Raw genomic sequence first — 19,362 nt, 5'->3', positions numbered from 1 at the left:
CATATTGCACTATATACATTTTTACTTCTCTGATTAAGGCATCTTTGTATATTGTCACAACTTCGAGATCATTGTCCCTATACTATAATGTTTACTGGTTTTGTTTTTGTTTTTGTTTTTCAAGACAGACAGTCCTAGCTGTCCTGGAATTTACTCTGTAGACCAAGCTGGCCTCAAACTCACTGAGATCTGCCTGCCTCTGCCTCCCAAGTGCTGGTATATAGTTTGTATTAGGTTTAGAACCTTCTTATTTAGACAAAAAGGGGAAATGTAGTGGTATTTTCTCCACCCATGACCTTTGGCGATATGGTCTGAAATAGGTGGGGCTCCCTGCCTGCATGCATGACCTCTTAAAAGGAAAGGGAGAAGAATCACAGACTCTCGGGGATTTCTCACACTAGGGCTTCCTTACATTTCTGCCTCCTCAGGCCCTTTTCCCTGCTGGTCCTGCCCACCTGAGCCATCAGACAGAAAAGGAAGGGGGAAGGTTCCCAGACTACATCAGCCTGAGCCCCTCCTTAAGCACTGGCCGCATGAAAATGGTGGAGGGCCTGCTACCCAGGCTAGCCCAGAGCAATGCAGAGTCGATGTGCAGAGAGAAGGCCTGAAGAACAGTGTATTCCTTACTGTCAGTCTGCCGGGGGTTGTGAAGAGGGAGGACAGACAGGCTGTGAAAATGTCTGACCAGGAACTATTTTTAACAAACTCATTTATTTCTCAGAGTCTGAAACCCTCTGTGAGCAGCCTCCCCAGTGTGGATGGAGATCCAGCTTCTTAGGCCTCAAACTCAAATTCAAAGTACTGTGGGTCAAAGTAATGGATACGAACATAACCGTCTTCACCACCGCTGCTGTAGCTGGAAAGAGATGGACAGGGATGGTCAGATGCTTCCTCAGAGGGGAAGCTGAGGCAGCCAGACATAGCAAATGGGCAGAGACCCCCGGCCACTGAGAATACCTCTTCCCATCAGGATGAAAGGCAACACTGTTGATAGGTCCAAAGTGGCCCTTGACTCTTCCAAACTCCTCCTCAAAAGCCAAATGGAAGAACCTGGAGGAGAGGGTGGGTAAGAGACCAGTTATTTAGTCTGTATCTCCTTCCGAAACACTTGATGCAGCATTCTGCAAAATGAAGACGGTTGAGGCAGTATTCTATGTAACAAAATTAATAAAGCAGAGAAGTTAGGATAAAGGAAAGAAATAAAATGAAGTTATAGGAAGAGTACCTAAACGTCTGCTTCAGTAGATAGCAAACACCAAGCACTTCCATGTCTGGGCAGTGCTCTAAGGCTTAGTAAGTATTAACTCATTTGCTTAATCTGCACAAATTTCTGAGGTGAACACACTACCCCTGTCCCATTAAACAGTTGAAAATCCTAGGCACAGAGAAAAAGACAGCACCATCTAGGCCCGCAGAGTTCATGATCTCTTTTGTTTAGAGACAGGGTCCTGTGTAGCCCAGGTGAACTGTTGGCTGATGCTAAGCATGATCTTGAATTCATGGTCCTCCACTTCCCAAATGACGGGAACTGTATTACAGGCTTGGGGCCACCACCCATTGGTAGTGTCAGGGACATAACCTGGTGTGCTAGGCGGGCACTTTAGCCAGCTATAGCCCAGCTGAGTTCATGACCTCATCTGCTATGTGAGATATTTGTCGCACTCCCTATGATCCTTCGTGTTCAGGAGGTTGGTGGTTACTCTGAAAGGCATTCTCCATGTGGGTTCAATGTGGAAGAGCTTGCTTCCCCTTTACCTGGCTTCAAACTTGCCAATCCTGGTGGAGGTTGTGGTTACATCCATGGCTTCCTGACCACCTCCCAGCACCACCTAAAGAAAAGGAAGTTCAGGTGCAACCAGGACTTATTGCCCACCTTTGTCCTCTGCCAACAGCTCCCACTCACAGGAGGAGGATCTTCAGGGAGGGATGAGCAGCCATTTCAGGTGCCTCCTGCTCACTTCCCTGGGCTACCCAATCAATCAGCACTGTAACAATGCTAGCAGTCCCCTCTCTGTCTGACACCATTTTCCCCCAACATTACAGCCTAATTGTTGGGCAAACACTCTGAAAGCAGGAAGCCTGAGTGGGGTCTTCTTACGTGGTCATAGTTGGGAGAGAGGGCAGCTGAGTTGACCGGACGTTCTGTTCGGAAAGTCTTCTGATGTTCAAGACTTGTGGAGTCAAAGAGCTGGAGAGAGAAAGGGTGGGCAGGATCTGTGATGGGCACCTTTTTGGGCAGGTCAGACTGGGTGAATGTGCACTAGGAGGGCAGGGAGAGCTCCACCGGACCCCTTACCCAGGCTCACCTTGGCTGTGTTGTCCTTCGACGCGGTGACAAACATGGTCATGTCTCTAGACAACTGGATGTCATTGATCTGCCGGGAGTGCTCCTTAACATTCACCAACACCTCCCCAGACTGGAGGGGCAAGAGGGGGACTGACTCGAGGGAGCCCGAGCCACTAGTCCCCAGAAACCTGAGACAAGCTAGAGTTCCATTTCACCCCTTCCTTACCTCCTCAATCTAATGCCGCCACCCCCCTTACTTTTGGGACTGACTGACCCCAAGTGCTCTATCACTGAGCAGTGGTGGCACACGACATTAATCCCAGCACTTGGGAGGCAGAGGCAGGTGGATCTCTGTGAGTTCAAGGCCAGCCTGGTCTACAGAGTAAGTTCCAGGACAGTCAAGGTTACACTGAGAAACTCTATCTCAAAAAACAAAAAGTAAAACAAAACAAAACAACATGTATATGGATATGTGCCTGTGTATGCAAGTGTCTGTCAGCAGCCACAGGTCAGAGGACATCGATTCCCCTGGCACTGGAGTCACGCGCAGTCGTGAACTGCCTGATGTGGGTGCTAGGAATGGAACTCAGGTCCTTTACAAGAGCAGCAAGTATTCCTAACCACGGAGCCATTTCTCTCTCTAGAACTCCACATCTTCATTGGTACCAACTAGTTCAGCTCTATGCTCCAAGCTGTAGCTGCAGAACCTTCCAAATGGCAAATACTATAAATAACGCCACTGCCTAGAGAAGAATCGGATCCTCACCTTCTGACACTCAAAGATGTTTACTCTCTAATGCCAGTCCATTTTCCAGGACCACAGTCCTGGGCTTTGCTGTATCTCCACTCCTTACACTGGGGATTGAACTCAGGGCCTTATACATGCTAGATAAGTGCACTTCCACTGGGCTATGCTCTCAGACCTTGTTCCTGATATTCCTTTTGCCTGGGAAACTATTCTTCCTGCCAGAAGTTTTTTTTTTTTTAAAGATATATTCATTTTTATTTTATGTGTCATGAGTATTTTGTGTATGTGTGCGTGCTTGTGTGTGTGTGTGTGTGTGTGTGTGTGTGTGTATGTGTACCATGTTCGTGTCCAGTACTCAAGGAGCCAGAAGATATCCTGGATCCCTAGACCTGGAATTAACAACAGTTGGAAGCTGCCACATGGGTGCTGGAACCTTAAGTCTTCTGCGAGAGGAGCCAGTGCTGTTAATCACTGAGCCATCTTCTCTAACCCTTGGAACCTGGACTTATTTTTCACGACTCCACGTACATGCCACCTCCGCTGTAACAAGAGTATACTCTGGATTTAGCTGAAATCTCTATCGTGGCATGAATACAGCATGACTCATGTACTGGCTGTTTGTAAGCTGCTGGCTCAGTCTCCTTGTTTTCCTAGGAACCTCATCCAGGGTCTAGCACTCTCTAGTGACAGGGAAATGTTTATTTGTAACCACTGTTAACACACTTCTGGACACCTGATGTCATCTGGTAACCCGTAGCCCCTTACCTTGGCACTATACTGGTTGAGTTCTCCACTCTCATGGCCTGCGATGATGCACTCCCCCAGGGGTCCCCAAACAGCACTGGTGATCTTGGAGTCATTGCAGGGGATCTTCATGTAGGGCTCATTGCTGTCTGTGCACAGCAGCAGAGGTCAGGCCCTGGGATCTGAAGCCATATCCCCCACCTCAGACCCCCTGGTCCTAGCCCTCACCGATCTGGCTTGGATCCCGTAGATCAAAGAAGCTCACAAAACACTGGTATCCCATCTGTTTGTCTGTGGAGAACATGATGATGTTGCCCCCAAAGTCAAAGCCACAGGTGCGGACAGCTGAGTTGGTCTTCAGTAGAGCCAGCTGCTTCCCTGGGGAGAGGCAGGGTCTAGGTTACTCTGGTCTAACATTATCCCAGGAAGGCGCTATCACACTCACCTACCCAGCCTCACAGGGTTCCTGCCCTGACACCTGCAGGCCAGAACGCTCCTTCCCACTGCTGCTCTCTTTCTAGTCCCATCCTCCAGCACTTTCTCCGGAACCCTGAGAGGAACGCGGCTCTACCAGCCGTGGGTTCCCAGCTGTCTCCCCCTCAGACTCCATTTCTCCTGTGTGCACCAGCACAGAAGCAGACACCAGCAACCACCCAGCAGCCAGAATAATACAATGGCCTCCCCTTTGCTGTCAGCTCTTCAACTGCTTGGACCTTGTTCAAACCCACAAGTCCACTATTCTTCCCTGTTCATCAAATTCCTCAGTGTGCCAAGTTTTTTTGTTTGTTTGACTTTTTCAAGATAGGGTTTCTCTGTGTAGTCCTGACTGTCCTGGAACTCAGTCTGTAGACCAGGCTAGCCTCGAACTCAAAAAAGATCTGCCTGCCTCTGCCTCCTGAGTGCTGGAATTAAAGGAGTGTACCACCACTGCATGGCTCAGTGTGCCAAGTTTTACAGAACAAAACCAAATTCTTTGAAGAACTTAAATCTAGACTAGCTGTTCCTACAGAGGACCCAGGTTCAATTCCCGGGACCCACAGGTGGCTCACAGCTCTTTAACTCCAGACCCAGCAGATGCCTTCTTCTGGCCTCCACGGGCAATGAACAGACATGGTACACACACACACACACACACACACACACACAAAGGCAAAACACCCATACATGTAAAATTAAAACAAACAAACACCAAAACTTGGGACTGGAGAGATGGCATAGGAGTTGGGAGTACTGGCTGTCCTTCTAGAGGTTCTGAGTTCATTCACAGCACTCACATTGCGGCTCACAACTATCTATAACTATAGTCCTATGGGACCCGATTCCCTCTTTTGGTGTGCAGATATACATGCAGACAAAACATCCCTATACATAAAATATATAAATCTCAAAATAAACAAACAGAATAACTTTTTTTTTTTTTTTTTGGTTTTTCGAGACAGAGTTTCTTTGTGGAGCTTTTTGGAGCCTGTCCTGGAACTCGATCTGTAGACCAGGCTGCAGAATAACTTAATCATAATTGGTTGTGGTGATATTTTGTTTGTGCTCTAATAAATAAAGCTTGCTTGGAGACCAGAGGGTAGGGACAGCAACTAGCTAAGCGGGGCCAGGCAGTGGTGGCACACACCTTTAATCCCAGCACTTGGGAGGAAACAGGAAATGATATGGCTGGGCTGAGAGAGGAAGTGATAGGGAGGGTAGGTCCCTTTTTCAGTCTGAGGATTCCTAGAGGTAAGAAGTCTGTCTAGTGGCTGGCTGCTCTGCTTCTCTGATTTTTCAGCTTTCACCCCGATATCTGAATCTGGGTTTTTATTATAAAGACCAATTAGGACTTGTGGTACAATTGGTGATTTTTGTTTTTATTTTTTAAGACAGGTTCTCATGATATAATCTTGGCTAGCCTGGAGTTTTATTTTTTTTCTCTCTCTCTCCTGGTTTTTTTTTTTTCAAGACAGGGTTTCTCCGTATAGTTTTGGTGCCTGTCCTAGATCTCGCTCTGTAGACCAGGCTGGCCTCGAACTCAACAGAGATCCGCCTGGCTCTGCCTCCCGAGTGCTGGGATTAAAGGCGTGCGCCACCACCGCCCAGCTAGCCTGGAGTTTTATATTATTGTGTTTGTTTTTCCAGATAGTTTCTCTCTGTAGTCCTGGAACTCACCTTATAGACCAGGCTGGCCTCAAACTTGGAGATCTGCCTGCCTCTACTTTCAGAGTGCTGGGATCAACGGTGTGTGCTACCACTGCCTGGCAGAGTTTTGTATTTTAATTATTTATTTTGTTGCCTGACAACTTCAGACATGTACATAATAGATTCTGATTACTCTCCCTCGCGTCCCCATGTCTACCACTTACATCCCTATCAGTCCATCTCCCAGGTCTGTGACTTCTAGTTTTGTTTTGTGACTCAGTAAGTCTAAGCGGGGCCACCTGTGTGACCACTGGATTGGGAGTGTCCACTGGAATCTGCTGGGATCAGGAGTGAAGGCAATAACTTCCACACTCCCTGAACCTGAAACCAAGTTCTTCACTTCCACAGTCAAGGCTGTTCGGGCTTCAGACTCTAGTTTCATCCACCCTACCCCAAGCTAGCTGGAAATTTTCCACTCTCCTGCCTCAGCCTCCCAGTGTTGGGATGAGGTGTGTTCCGTCACACATAGCTTGTCTTAGCCTTTTACCTGGACATCCCTTGCCTTCATTCCTGCTTGTGCCAAAGTGACCAAGCACTCTGCTGCCCATAAAAGCCCCAGCTTTCACAAGTTACCTGGAGAAACCTTCCAAGGCCACCAATTCCCCACTCAGGAGGTCCACTGTCCCTCTCCGGCCTTCCTTGAACATGGCTTACTATCTTAATGTAAAGCTTCTGTCCCCAGCTAACTTCCTTGCTGTTCTGTTTGTTGTCTCCTAATCTGTAGACTGGAAACCAACTATCTCCAGTTCCCCGAACATATTTGCTTAGACAGGTACACTGTAGTTGTAAATCCTTGCTGAAAAGTGCATGGCACAGGCTTACCTGTTTCACAATCCCAGAGGCGACAGCTGTTGTCAGCTGAGCCAGTAAGGACATGCTTGGTGTCCCCTGAAGGAGGCATTAAGAAACATGACTGGAAGAAATGGTACAGTGGTTAACAGTGCTAGCTCTTCTCCCAGAAGACTCAGGTTAGATTCCGAGCACCCACCCATATGGTGGCTCCCAGTTCCAGGGGATTCAATGCCCTGCTCTGCACTCTGGGGGGAACCAGACACACACACACACATACATGCAGGCGAATCATTCTTTTTTTTTTTTTTTTTTTTTTTTGGTTTTGCGAGACAGGGTTTCTTTGTGTAGCTTTGCGCCTTTCCTGGATCTCGCTCTGTAGACCAGGCTGGCCTCGAACTCACAGAGATCCGCCTGCCTCTGCCTCCTGAGTGCTGGGATTAAAGGCGTGCACCACCACCGCCCGGCCGAGGCGAATCATTCTTAACCACAGAATAAAACAGAAATGGTGAGGGTTGAGAGATGGCTCAGTGGGTAAAGTGCTTGCCGTGCAACCATGAGGACCTGAGTTCAAATCTCCAGCACCCACACAAAGATTCAGATGTGCCTGAAATCCCTGTGCTGAGAGGTAAAGACAGGAAGTTCAGTGACTTGAAGGACAAGTCTAGCTGGTCAGTGAGCTCCACATTCAGTGAAAGGTTATGTCTGGTTTTTATCTCAAAAGAGTGGTGGTGGTGATACGTGCCTTTTATCCCATCATTCAGGAGACAGAGGCAGTCAGATCTCTGAGTTCAAGGTCAGCCTGGTATACAGAGCAAGTTCCAGGGCATCCAGGGCTATCTAGTGAGACCCTGTCTCCAGGGAGTGAAATGGGAGGGATTGGGAGGCTGGAGAGATGGCTCAGTGGTTAAGAGCCCTTGATGCTCTTCTAGAGGAGCCAAGTTAGAGCCCCAGCACCCATATGGTGGCTAATGACCATCTGTAATTCCTGTGCTGAGGGAACCGATGCCCACTGCCGGCACTGCACACACGGGACACAGACACACATACAGGAAAAACACCCATACAAACACATCTTTTTTTTTTTTTTTTTTTTTGTTTTCTGAGACAGGGTTTCTCTGTGTAGCTTTGTGCCTTTCCTGGATCTCGCTCTGTAGACCAGGCTGGCCTCAAACTCACAAAGATCTGCCTCTGCCTCCCGAGTGCTGGGATAAGGCGTGTGCCACCACCGCCCGGCTTACAAATACATCTTCTAAAAAGAAAAAGAAAAAGAAAAGGAAAGGAAGAAAGAAAGAAAAAAAAGAAAGGAAGGAGAGAGAGAGAAACAGAGACAGAGAGAGAGAAAGGTAGGTAGGTTGAAGAGTGATTGAAGAGACACCTGATGCTGACTTCTGGCCTCCCTAAGTGACCTGCATATACAGATTCATCACACACACACACACACACACACACACACACACACACACACACACACACCCATGTTCTCTTGGAAGCCATCTAAAGCGTCTCCCAGTTCAGCCCCAAAGAGCTTGCTTACTCTCTCTTACCTCAGAGTGTTCCGAACATCAGATCCAAAACTTAAACTTGCCCTGTTTCCCCAATCGATGAAGCAAAGAGAGTAGGAAGCCTTATTCTCTGGAGCACTACAGCATGTCAAACTCCCAACCTCAAAGTCGGCATCTCCAAGGCCAACCCACAGCCAAAAGGATACAGTCAGCATCCACACACCACACAGCTCCAGTATGGCCCATGTAGGTGCCCAGTCTCTCGCCATTCACAGAGTACCACACATTGACGATCTGCAAGAGTAAAATGACAGGGTGGGTCACATCTCAGAAAAAGCAACAGCTCATTTGGCCCTACAAACCCTCTGTAGACTCTAGCCAAACCAAGTGTGCCCTCTGCTCATTTATTAGACAGCTGATAAAAGGCGGCCAGCTCCTGGGTTCTCCTCTCTTCCTAAAAGTAAGCAGTGTTGAAATGAGGCCTGCAATAGCATCCTCAGTATCTTTTGTCTGGACTCAGCATCTCCCTGAACAATCAAAGGCCAAGGTGTCCTATCCAGTTGGGAACAGATGGCAGTAAGGATGTGTGGGCTCTCCTGCTACTTTGTCCCTCTCACTGTGATTTTAAATTCAGTGCTTTGTCCTCTGAACTTTTTTTGAGACAGGGTTTCTCTGTGGAGCCCTTGCTATCCTGGAACTCACTCTGTAGACAAAGCTGGACTCAAATTCAGAGATCCGCCTGCCTCTGCCTCCCAAGTGCCAGGATTGAAGGCGAGCACCGTGAGCACCACCACCACCACCACCGCCACCGCCAAGCTAACTTTAAAAGGGCTAGAGACATAGCACAGAGGTTAAAGAACACTGGCTGCTCTTCTAGATGACCTGGATTTGATACCCAACAGCCACATGATGGCTCACAACCACCTGTAATTCCAGTTCCAGGGGATCTGATACCCTCTTCTGGCCTTCTCAGGCACCAGGCATACACATGCAGGCAAAACACCCATACGCTTAAGATAAACAGATTCATTATGTATAAAATACATATTTTAAAGGGCAAGGCCAAGCTGTGTGTGGCAGCACACCCCTATATTCCCAGGACTGGGAGGCTGTGGCATGAGGATGGAGAGGCACAGGCCAGCTCAGAAACTCCAATAAAATGTCTAAGAAATGTAAAATGCAAGTGACTAACATACACCAGGTATGATGAAAAACCATTACAAGAATGACCTCATTTTATTGAGGGAGGTACTTAAAGTTCCATGTTTTATTAAACGGGAAAAACTGTAATTTAGAAAAGTCACATGTCATATTCAAAGTCACACTGCTAGTAGGTACAGGAGTTAGGACTCACATCAAGCTCTGCCTTCAGACTACTCAATGCTGGTCGTGTCTGTCCGTCCCCGTCCCCCCCCCCCCCCCCCCCCCCAGTTCTCTGTGCAGCTTTGGAGCCTTTTCTGGAACTTGCTCTGTACACCAGCCTGGCCTCGAACTCACAGAGATCCGCTTGCCTCTGCCTCCCGAGAGTGCTAGGATTAAAGATGTGTGCTACCACCGCCCGGCTGTTGTTTCTTTTAATAATTTATTTCTATTCTATGTGCATTGGTGTTTTGCTTACATGTATGCCTGTGTGAGGGTGCCGGATCCCCTGGAACCTGAGCTATAGACAGTCGGGAGCTGCCATGAGGGTGCTGTGAATTGACTACCCACTGTTAACCATCAGTTAACTGTCTCCATGTGCAAATGCCTCAAAAGGCAGTACCCAAAGAGACTGTGCACCAAGTATCAACTTGGGAGTGAACAGACTAAGCCTCGGAATAGCCTCACTAAGTTCTAGGTCTTTTTCCTCTTCCCCTCTTTTCCTACTTGGTGCCAGGGATCCAACCCAGGTACATGTTAGCCACTCTAATATGAACTACAACCCCAAGCCCCTCATAATGACACAGCTCACTGCCCATGGATCAGCTTTATCCTCCAAACTCTGGAGGTTGTCCGTTCTGGTTCTTCCCATCCTCGAGAGCTGATCCTGTCCCAGTCCCCCTACCACACAGTCTCTGATTTTTCTTCTCCCTGGGTACTCTTTCCTATCAACCATCAACTTATCTTAGGTCTCCCAGGCAGAATGCTGTCGCTTCCCTACCCCGCCCGGTACCGGTGGTTTCCTGCTTTTCAGTGGACTTGCCCTCAGGCGGCAAAGCTTGTTCACCCACCCTCCCGACCGTGCGAACTCGCCCCTCCGGGCGCCCCGCCCCGCCCGGCCGCCCTCCCTCGCGGCGGCTCACAGGGTCTTTGGCCACGGTGAAGAGGAGGTCTCCTTCGCGATTGTACTTGATCTGCGTGATGGACCGCTCATGGCCCTGCAGCAGGATGGGCTTCTGTGGGGACACAACGGGAGTGTCAGTGCCAGGAACCCCGTCCCACCCCGACTGGGGACCCCCAGACCGCGGCACCACATGCCTGGAACTCACCATCCCGGCGGTGACGCGAAGATAGAGGCAATGTGAGTAGGACCGGAAGAGGATTAGGGTCAACTTCCGGATGCGGGGACTCCGCCCCCTGGCTCCCGGAAGTAGAAGGGTCTGGCGTTGCCATGGCGGCGTCTCTGGGTGGGTAGCTGGCCCCGCCCCTCCGCGGCACCGACTCTGCCTGGGGTCTCCTCTCTCACGTCCCCGGCACCCCTAAATCCCAGGCCTGCTCAGTCCCGGGCAGATTCACTTCTGCCACCTTTGGTGCGGGACTTCCGGGCCTAGCGCAGCCCAGCGCGGAGAGCACGGGAGGGAGATGGAGACGATCAGCCCTGCCGGAGGAGGCCGGGGAGGGCCTGGGTGACTCTCTGATCCTTTGCTTTCAGGGCAGGTGCTAGCTCTGGTGCTGGTGGCCGCCTTATGGGGTGGCACGCAGCCGCTGCTGAAGCGGGCCTCCGCCGGCCTGCAGCAGGTGCATGAGAAGACGTGGGCCCGGCAGCTGTTGCAGGAGATGAAGACTCTCTTCTTGAATACTGAGGTGCGTCTGTGGACTGCTGCTCCCTCGGAGGAGCCGTGGAGCCAGAATCCCAGCCCACCTCCTACTCCCTAGAAGCTCCTGGAAGAGACATTTATTCTTTGTGAGCCTCAGCATTATCATTGGTAAAATGGAAACTATATGATAACCTATGTATAGGGCTGATGTAATAATTGAGGGAACGGGGCAGTGGTGGCACATGCCTTTAATCCCAGCACTCAGGAGGCAAAGGTAGGCTGTCTCTCTGAGTTCGAGGGCCAACCTTCTACAGAGCAAGTTCCAGGACAGCCAGGGCTACACAGAGACACCCTGTCTCGAGAAACAAAACAAAACAACAACAAAAAAGAATTGAGGTAAGACACATAAAACACTTAGCACTGGGCCTAGTACAGCATATATGTTCAATCTATGACTAGTATTAATGTTATTGTCACCTTACTAATTATATAACAATTGTCTTTCCAAACGCTTTCTCTGGGCTCAACTTGCCCTGGCGTAGAGCATAAGGAAGGGTATCGAACATTGCCTCCAACCCATGGCTGTTGAAGTATGCTAGTTAGATATGCAGGACTCTCGGGGCTAAGGGGAAGGAGAGAGGTACAGATGAAGTACTGTGTGAGTTCAGAAGAGAAGTGGAGCTGGAGGACTGGGAGGGGACTTCTTGAAAGGAGTGGCACTGGCCATCAAGGCCTGACAGGTTGTAGGGAAGATGGGAACTGGCCAAGATGAGGGATAGGGCATTTACAACAAGAGTATACATTGAATGTTTCTCTCTTTGCCCTGAAAGGGTCCTCAGGTACATGAGTGTTCCCTGGGCATGTGTGTGTGTGTGTGTGTGTGTGTGTGTGTGCGTGTGTGTGTGTGTGTGTGTGTGTGTGTGTGTGTGTGTGTGCATGGGCATTTATTTATCTCTCCCCCTGGGGGAAAGGCAGATGCTAGAACAGCAGTTCTCAACCTGTGAGTCGAGACCCCTTTGAGGTCGCATATCTGATATTTACATTACAATTCCTATCAGTGGCGCTGAGGAGATGGCTCTGTGGTTAAGAGCATTAGCTGCTCTTACAGAAAACCCAGGTTCAATTCCCAGCACCTGCGTGGCAGCTCACAACTGTCTGTAAGTCCCATTCCAGGGAATCTGACACCATCTTCTGGCCTTAGAAGGTACTGTCTGCACTTGGTGCACAGACTGCTATGCGACCAAAACAAACAAACAAACACCTATACAATAAAATAAATTTTAAAAAGATTAATATCAGTGGCAAAAGTGCAGTTATGAAGTAGCAATGAAATAGTTTTCTGGTTGGGGGCCACCAGCACACGAGGAACTGTATTAAAGGGTCGCAGCATTGGGAAGGTTGAGAGCCACTGTGCTGGATCGGCTAAGACTGTTGTGTGAACAGGCAATTGCTGACAGATTTCTCCTCTTTCCAGTACCTGATGCCCTTTCTCCTCAACCAAAGTGGCTCCCTTCTCTACTACTTGACCTTGGCATCAACAGGTGGGTCTCGGGCTTGGACCTCCTCTGGGGTGGAGTCCATATTTTTCGAGGGGAACTTGAAACACCTTGCACCTGTCAGTCAGGGAAGAATACCTGTTTCTGGTTCTTCTCTGGGTCACAGGAGCAGTGGGGTGGTTACGAGTGTGTGGCTAGGCAGCAGCAGAAGAGGGAAGGTTCATTTTGTTGTCGTAAGTGCTGACTTGTTTTATTTATTTTGGGAGGAGAGAATTTTGTGTGTGTGTGTGTGTGTGTGTGTGTGTGTGTGTGTGTGTGTGTGTGTGTGTGATAGTTTTTCTTTTTTTGTTTAATAGTTGTTTTTTTTTTGAGACAGAGAGGGTTTCTCTGTGTAGCCCTAGCTGTCCTGGAACTCACTCTGTAGACCAGGCTGGCCTCAAACTCACAGAGATCCCCCTGGCTCTGCCTCCCAAGTACTGAGATTAAAGGCGTGCACCACCACTGCCCGGCTTATTTTATTTTTTATTGCATTTAGTTTCTCTCTCTCTCTCTCTGTCTCTGTCTCTGTCTCTCTCTCTCTCTGAATATGTGTGTATAGAGGGCAAGTTTGGGAAGAGGCTCTCTCCTTTTACCTTGTAGATTCTCTGATGAACCCAGGTCATCAATCTTGATGGCAAGTGCCTTTACCCACTGAGCATCTCCCTGGCCCTTGTTAGTTGTTTAGAGATGGAGTCTCACTGTCTAACTCAGGCTGGCTTCCAAATCATGATCCTCATGCCTCTTAATCCCAAGTGCTGGGATTACAGGTGTTCATCAAACACCCAGGAATGGGAGGCATCAGCCTTTGATCCCTCTGTTCACTGCTTACCTGGCCTAGAGTAAGCCCCTTATTTGAATCTTGGTTTTATATGGGGCCTCGTCTCATTGTGAAGATTGATTCAGTGTGTGAGAAGAATCCGGCAGAGTACCTGACATACAGTAAAGGCTCGAGAAATATACATTTCCTTCCTCCAAATGTTGACTGCTCCTAATACATCAGGGTACATATTTATATCATGACCTTCTGAAGCAAAAAAGGTTTATATTCATAAATTATAACACTAGCCGGGCAGTGGTGGTGCACGCCTTTAATCCCAGCACTCGGCAGGTAGAGCCAGGCAGATTTCTGTGAGTTCAAGGCCAGCCTGGTCTACAGATCCAGATCCAGGAAAGGCACCAAAACAACACAGAGAAACCCTGTCTCGAAAAAACAAAACAAAAAAACAAAAAAATAACACTGGGCAATTTCCAGGCTTGCCTTAACCCCAGCAGCATGCTAGTGCCAAGGGATTCCAAGCTATAGATTAATGGCTATAAGCTGGGAAGTGGAGGCTGAGGCAGGAAGATTGTTACAAGTTCATGGACATCCATGGACATACTTAGTTCTAGGCCAGCCTGTCTCAAAAAACCAACAAGAAACCCACCCCCAGATGCATGCTCTTGGACTTCTGCAAGCCTCCTTGCTGTGGTTTTGCCCACCCTAGAGTCCATAGCCCCAAAGGGAGGAGAGGGCCTGGTATGATGGCCTCCAGGTCTGATACTTGAGTTTCAATTAGAGAGAACAAGTACTCATAAGACATCAATTAGGCTGGGAATGGAGTTCATTTGGTAGAGTGCTTGCTTCCCCTGCCCGCACAAAGTCCTGGGGACAGTCCTCAGCACCAAATATGCCCTCCGTGGTGGTTAACAACTATAATTCTAGTACTTAGGAAGTGGAGGCAGGAGAAGCAGGAATATAATAACTTTAGCAGGAGTAGCCTGAGGTACTTGAGAGCCTGTTCTACAGAAACAGAAGGAGAGGGCTCCACAGGAAAAGGCACCCACCTCCAAGCTTGATGACCAGACTTTGATCCCTGGAACCTAAAAGGTTAAAGGAGAGAACCAATTCCTGCAAGTTGTCCTCTGTCCTCCACAAGCATGCCACTGTACATACACCCACTCTACCCCATCCTCCCACTAAAGCCTCTCAACTAATGTAATTCCTGATGGGGAGCAGTGCTGAACTTACTATCCCTTGGCTGCATCTAGCTATTTCTGAAGTTATTTATTTATTGTTGGTGGAATTTTCTCTCCTGCCAGCCAGCTTCCAAAAAACCACACATAGACTTCTTATTAATTATAAAGGTTTGGCCAATAGCTTAGGCTTGTTACTAACTAGCTCTTACAACTTAAATTAACCCACTTTTATCAATCTACTTTTTGTCTCATGGCGTTATTACGTTTACTCTGTACTGCTTCCTCTCTGGTTTTTGAGACAGTCCTGTCTCTTCACACTCAAAGACAACCTAGATTTCAAGGTCATCAGGACAGACAGGCTGCAAAGGATACGGCAGAATGAGTGTGAGAGCTCGGGGCTCAGCTCCTGTTATCAAGCTGTATGTACTGTAATGCATTTTCACACACTGCAAGAATATTATCACCATTTGGCATAAAGGAAATAGACTGAAGTCATAGACTTGAGAGCTTATGGTTTCTTTCCTTTTTGAGAGAGGCTGGCCTCAAACTCTCTATGTAGGTATGGGTGAGGTGGGTCAGTGGGTAGGATGCTTGCTGCCAAGTCCAGCAAGCTGACTCTGATCTAGAAGAGCCACATGGAAGGAGAGAACCAATTCCCAAAAGCTGTTGGATGACCTCAACATGTGCACAGGAACACTAATGCACACGCACACACACACACACACACACACACACACACACACACACACACACACACGACCTCATCATGTGCACAGGAACACTAATGCACCCATGCACACACATAATAAATTTTTTATTTATTATGAGACATAACTCAAAGGTTAAGAGCACATGCTGGGTTCACTCCCAGCACCCATATGTTGGGTTATAACTCTCTGTAACTTCAGTTCTAGGTGATCTGGAGCCTTCTCATCTCTGTGGGCATCACACACACGGTGCACATATGTTTCTGCAGGCAGAATACTCATACACATAAATTAATCTTTATAAAGTCTCTTGTTGTTTTGTTTTTTGGCAGACAGGGTTTCACTGTGGAGCCATGGAACCCACTCTGTAGACAGGCTGGCCTCGAACTCACAGAGATGCCTGCCTCTGCATCCTAAGTGCTGGGATTAAAAGTGTGTGCCACCACTTCCTGGCATGGCTGTTGTTTTTGAAATGATCTCACTCTCTAGCCCAGGCTGACCTTACACTCCTGGCTGTTTTCCTGTCTCAGCCTTCCAAGTGCTGGGAATACACGTGTGAGCTACTGCACCTAGCAAGATCTCATTTTTATTATGTAACCAGGCTGGAGAGCTGGCTCAGTGGTTAAAAGAACTTACTCTACCAGAGGACCCCTCTTCAATTCCCAGCACCCACATGATAGCTCACATTGTTCCAGAAGGATCTAACCCCCACATGCATCACACATGCATAAAAGCAAAACACTTACGTACATAAATCTTTTTAAAAAAAGAAAGAAAGAAAACAACTTGGCTGGTCTCATACCTCAGAGGTCAGGTCTTCATGGTGGTCCTGAGGAAGTCCTGAACTTGGAGGCAGGAAATCTGGACTTCACCCAGAATGAGCCTTCATCTCTTCTATGGAAGTGAGCTCATTCTCCCGTGTTGTTTGTTTGGAACGGCATCCTTGTAACCCTTGCTGGCCTGGATAGAATTCAGTGTGTAGACCAGGCTGGACTTGAACTTGAAGCAGTCCTCTTGCCTCTGCCTCCTGTGTGCTAGGAGTACAACTGTGCACTTGCTTTCTGGCCTTGCTTTTTGTTTAAATCTTGTGTGTATGGTGTATGGAGGAGTGCATGTTTATGTTTAAATCTTGTGTGTGTGGTGTATGGGGGAGTGCATGTTTATGTTTAAATCTTGTGTGTGTGGTGTATGGAGGAGTGCATGTTTATGTTTAAATCTTGTGTGTGTGGTGTATGGGGGAGTGCATGTTTGTGTTTAAATCTTGTGTGTGTGGTGTATGGGGGAGTGCATGTTTGTGTTTAAATCTTGTGTGTATGGTGTATGGGGGAGTGCATGTTTGTGTTTAAATCTTGTGTGTGTGGTGTATGGGGGAGTGCATGTTTGTGTTTAAATCTTGTGTGTGTGGTGTATGGGGGAGTGCATGTTTGTGTCTGCATGTGGAAGCTAAGGTCCATGTTTGGTGTCTTTCTGAATTACCCTCCACTACGGGCTCTCGGGGTCTCTGACTGATCCCAGAGCTTACTGGTTGTCTCTCCTGGGCTGGCCAGCTAGCTCCAGGGCTCCACCCATCTCTGCTACCCCTATCTCCAACATAGGTTATAGACACATTCCACCTTGCCCAACTTTTACACAGGTGCTGCGGTGATCCAAACTCAGATCTCGGGGCTTCATGGCAGGCTTTTTACTGACAAGCATCTCCCCAGGACACCCCCCTTTAATAGCATCTTGTTATGTGGTCCAGGCTGGCCTCCAGCTTGAGATCTTCCTGCTTCAGCCTCCTGGTTGCTGGGATTATGGTTCGTTCCCTAACATCTGCCCCATGATACTCTGGTTTTTGTTTTTTTGTTTTTTTTTTTTTATCTATCTATCTATCTATCTATCTATCTATCTATCTATTTATTTATTTATTTATTTCGAGGCAGGGTTTCTCTGTGTAGCCTTGGCTGTCATGGAACTCACTCTGTAGACCAAGCTGGTCTCAAACTCACAAAGATCCGCCTGGCTCTGCCTCCTGAGTGCTGGGATTAAAGACATGTGCCACCACTACCTGGCTGTTTTATTTATTTTTGAGACAGAATCTTACTGTGTAGCCATGTCTGTCCAGAATCTCCTAAGGTAGACCAGGCTGGTCTTGAACTCCCAGAGATCTGCCTGCTTCTGCCTCCAGGGTGATGTTTTTGTTTGTTTGCTTTTCTTCTTCTTCTTTTCTTTTTTTTTTTTTTTTGAGGCAGGGTTTCTCTGTAGCTCAGGCTGTCCTGGGGAGATCCTCCTGCCTCTGCCTCCCAAGTGCTGGGATTAAAGGTGTGCTCCACCACCTGGCCCCCAGAGTGGTTGACTTAAGTATACTAACATGTCTGTTTTGTACTGCTTTTGTAAAGGTGGGGATGGTGATGATGATAAGGAAGAAGGGGAGAGGAAGGAGGAAATTTCGCAAAATTTTGTCCCTAGGAAGGCATTCTTTGCATCTAGGGTTTTTCTTGCTCTGACTTCCCAGATCTGACTTTAGCTGTGCCCATCTGTAACTCCCTGGCCATTGTCTTCACACTGATTGTTGGGAAGGTCCTTGGAGAAGACATTGGTGGAAAACGTAAGTCAGGCTGCTACATGTCAGGGATAGATAGATAGCTGCTTGGGCCTTGACATATGTGAGCATTTCCCCAGTCTGTCTGCCATGGGTGGGAGAGGAAAGAGAGAAGAGAGAGGCCTCCCTTATCTTGACATATGTGAGCATTTCCCCAGTCTGTCTGCCATGGGTGGAGAGAAGAGAGAGGAGAGAGGCCTCCCTTACCTTGCCCTTTGCTCTGCAGCAGCTCTCCTGCTTGTGACCATCAGTTCCCTTCCCCTGGGCAATCTGGGGACAGAGGCTGGGGTGGGAATCAGGACCAGGCACCATCAATCTTCTTCCCTGACCCTGCTGACCCCTGACCCCTTGATGTTTTCTTTACCTCAGAAGCAGTGGCTGGCATGGTGCTCACCGTCACGGGGATCACACTATGCGTCTCAAGCTCAGTGACCAAGACCCAGGGCCAGCCGACCTCCTCTTGAGCGGGCCAAGCCTGGCCTTCAGTTCTGCTGTGCTCAGCAGGTGCTGCAGGGGGATACACCAGCTGGCCTCTCTGAGCTTAGCTTCCTCATCTCTGGGATCACATCTACCTCAGAGTCACAATAAGAACTGCATGGTCCAGAGTTCCAGGACAGCCAAGGCTACACAGAGAACCCTGTTTCAAAAAACCAAAAGAAAAAGAAAGAAAGAAAAGAAAAGAACAAAGAAGAAGTGCAGCCCTGGGAAGGTTTGTAACCTTTGGTGGGTTCGGCTGTTGTTGAGATTTAGCACTGGACCCAGGAGTGGTGGCGCGTGCCTGTAATCCCAGCACTCGGAAGGCAGAGGCAGGCAGGCGGATCACTGGGTTCCAGGCCAGCCTGGTCTACAGATCGAGTTCTGGGACAGCCGGGGCTACAGAGAAACCTTGCATTAGAGGGAGGAGACTGATATAGCACTGGAGACTGTACACCCGCCCAGCAGCCTCCGCCCCAGCAGCCTCTGCCTGCTGTCATCTCAGGCACTGTTCCCCTGGCCTGCTGGCCTGCTCTAATATCAGAGTCCACAGAGCCTCCACTACATGGAAAGGGCTGGCTGCAGTCTCTGAACCAGGACTGTGTGTCTGGAGGCTTCCGCAACCCCACTACAGTCTCTTGACTGACTTGGGGTGGAATTCAGGGAGAGTGATTACAGCAGAATGCAGTGGGAGAAAAATGAGCTTGCCCTGGGCAAAAATGCTCACCTGCCAGTCCCTCAAGTGAGCAGACAGCTGTGTGCCAAGCAGCGCCAAGCTGCAGCAAATACCTGTAGCAGCTTTCAGTAAATGTGCAGCAAACAAAGCTCAGCAAATGTTACTTTATTATGACAAGCCTTCTCCTGAACCCAGTCTGCAGTGCCTTTCTCTGCAGGG

The 19,362-nt window shown here is 48.6% G+C and overlaps 2 protein-coding genes across 4 annotated transcripts; one reads left to right on the top strand and one right to left on the bottom strand.

Moving 5' to 3' along the window:
- Window positions 1-692: 692 nt before the first annotated feature.
- On the bottom strand, window positions 693-10,841 carry Eif3i (eukaryotic translation initiation factor 3 subunit I). Its single transcript, XM_052716863.1, has 11 exons — window positions 10,726-10,841; window positions 10,540-10,632; window positions 8,464-8,551; window positions 6,786-6,851; window positions 4,008-4,157; window positions 3,801-3,928; window positions 2,307-2,417; window positions 2,099-2,188; window positions 1,756-1,829; window positions 958-1,050; window positions 693-856 (listed from the first exon to the last, which is right to left on the bottom strand). The coding sequence occupies exons 1-11, from the start codon at window positions 10,726-10,728 to the stop codon at window positions 775-777; spliced, it is 978 nt and encodes a 325-aa protein (XP_052572823.1). The 5' UTR covers window positions 10,729-10,841; the 3' UTR covers window positions 693-774.
- Tmem234 (transmembrane protein 234) lies at window positions 10,789-19,291 on the top strand. Of its 3 annotated transcripts, none has more exons than XM_052716868.1 (5): window positions 10,792-10,863; window positions 11,109-11,260; window positions 12,689-12,755; window positions 17,907-17,999; window positions 18,366-19,291. In XM_052716868.1, exons 1-5 carry the CDS (start codon window positions 10,848-10,850, stop codon window positions 18,455-18,457), a joined length of 420 nt encoding a protein of 139 aa, XP_052572828.1. In that variant the 5' UTR covers window positions 10,792-10,847; the 3' UTR covers window positions 18,458-19,291. The 3 variants fall into 3 exon arrangements, with proteins under 3 accessions (XP_052572829.1, XP_052572828.1, XP_052572826.1); XM_052716866.1 differs by having other exon boundaries at window positions 10,795-10,863; window positions 18,363-19,291; XM_052716869.1 differs by lacking the exon at window positions 17,907-17,999 and having other exon boundaries at window positions 10,789-10,863; window positions 18,363-19,291.
- Window positions 19,292-19,362: the final 71 nt, after the last annotated feature.

This window comes from Peromyscus californicus, unplaced genomic scaffold, assembly GCF_007827085.1.
Source record: "Peromyscus californicus insignis strain IS unplaced genomic scaffold, ASM782708v3 Scaffold_5__1_contigs__length_169319896, whole genome shotgun sequence".
Classification (NCBI taxonomy): Eukaryota; Metazoa; Chordata; class Mammalia; order Rodentia; family Cricetidae; genus Peromyscus; species Peromyscus californicus.
This window is presented reverse-complemented; position numbering and strand designations above follow the sequence as displayed.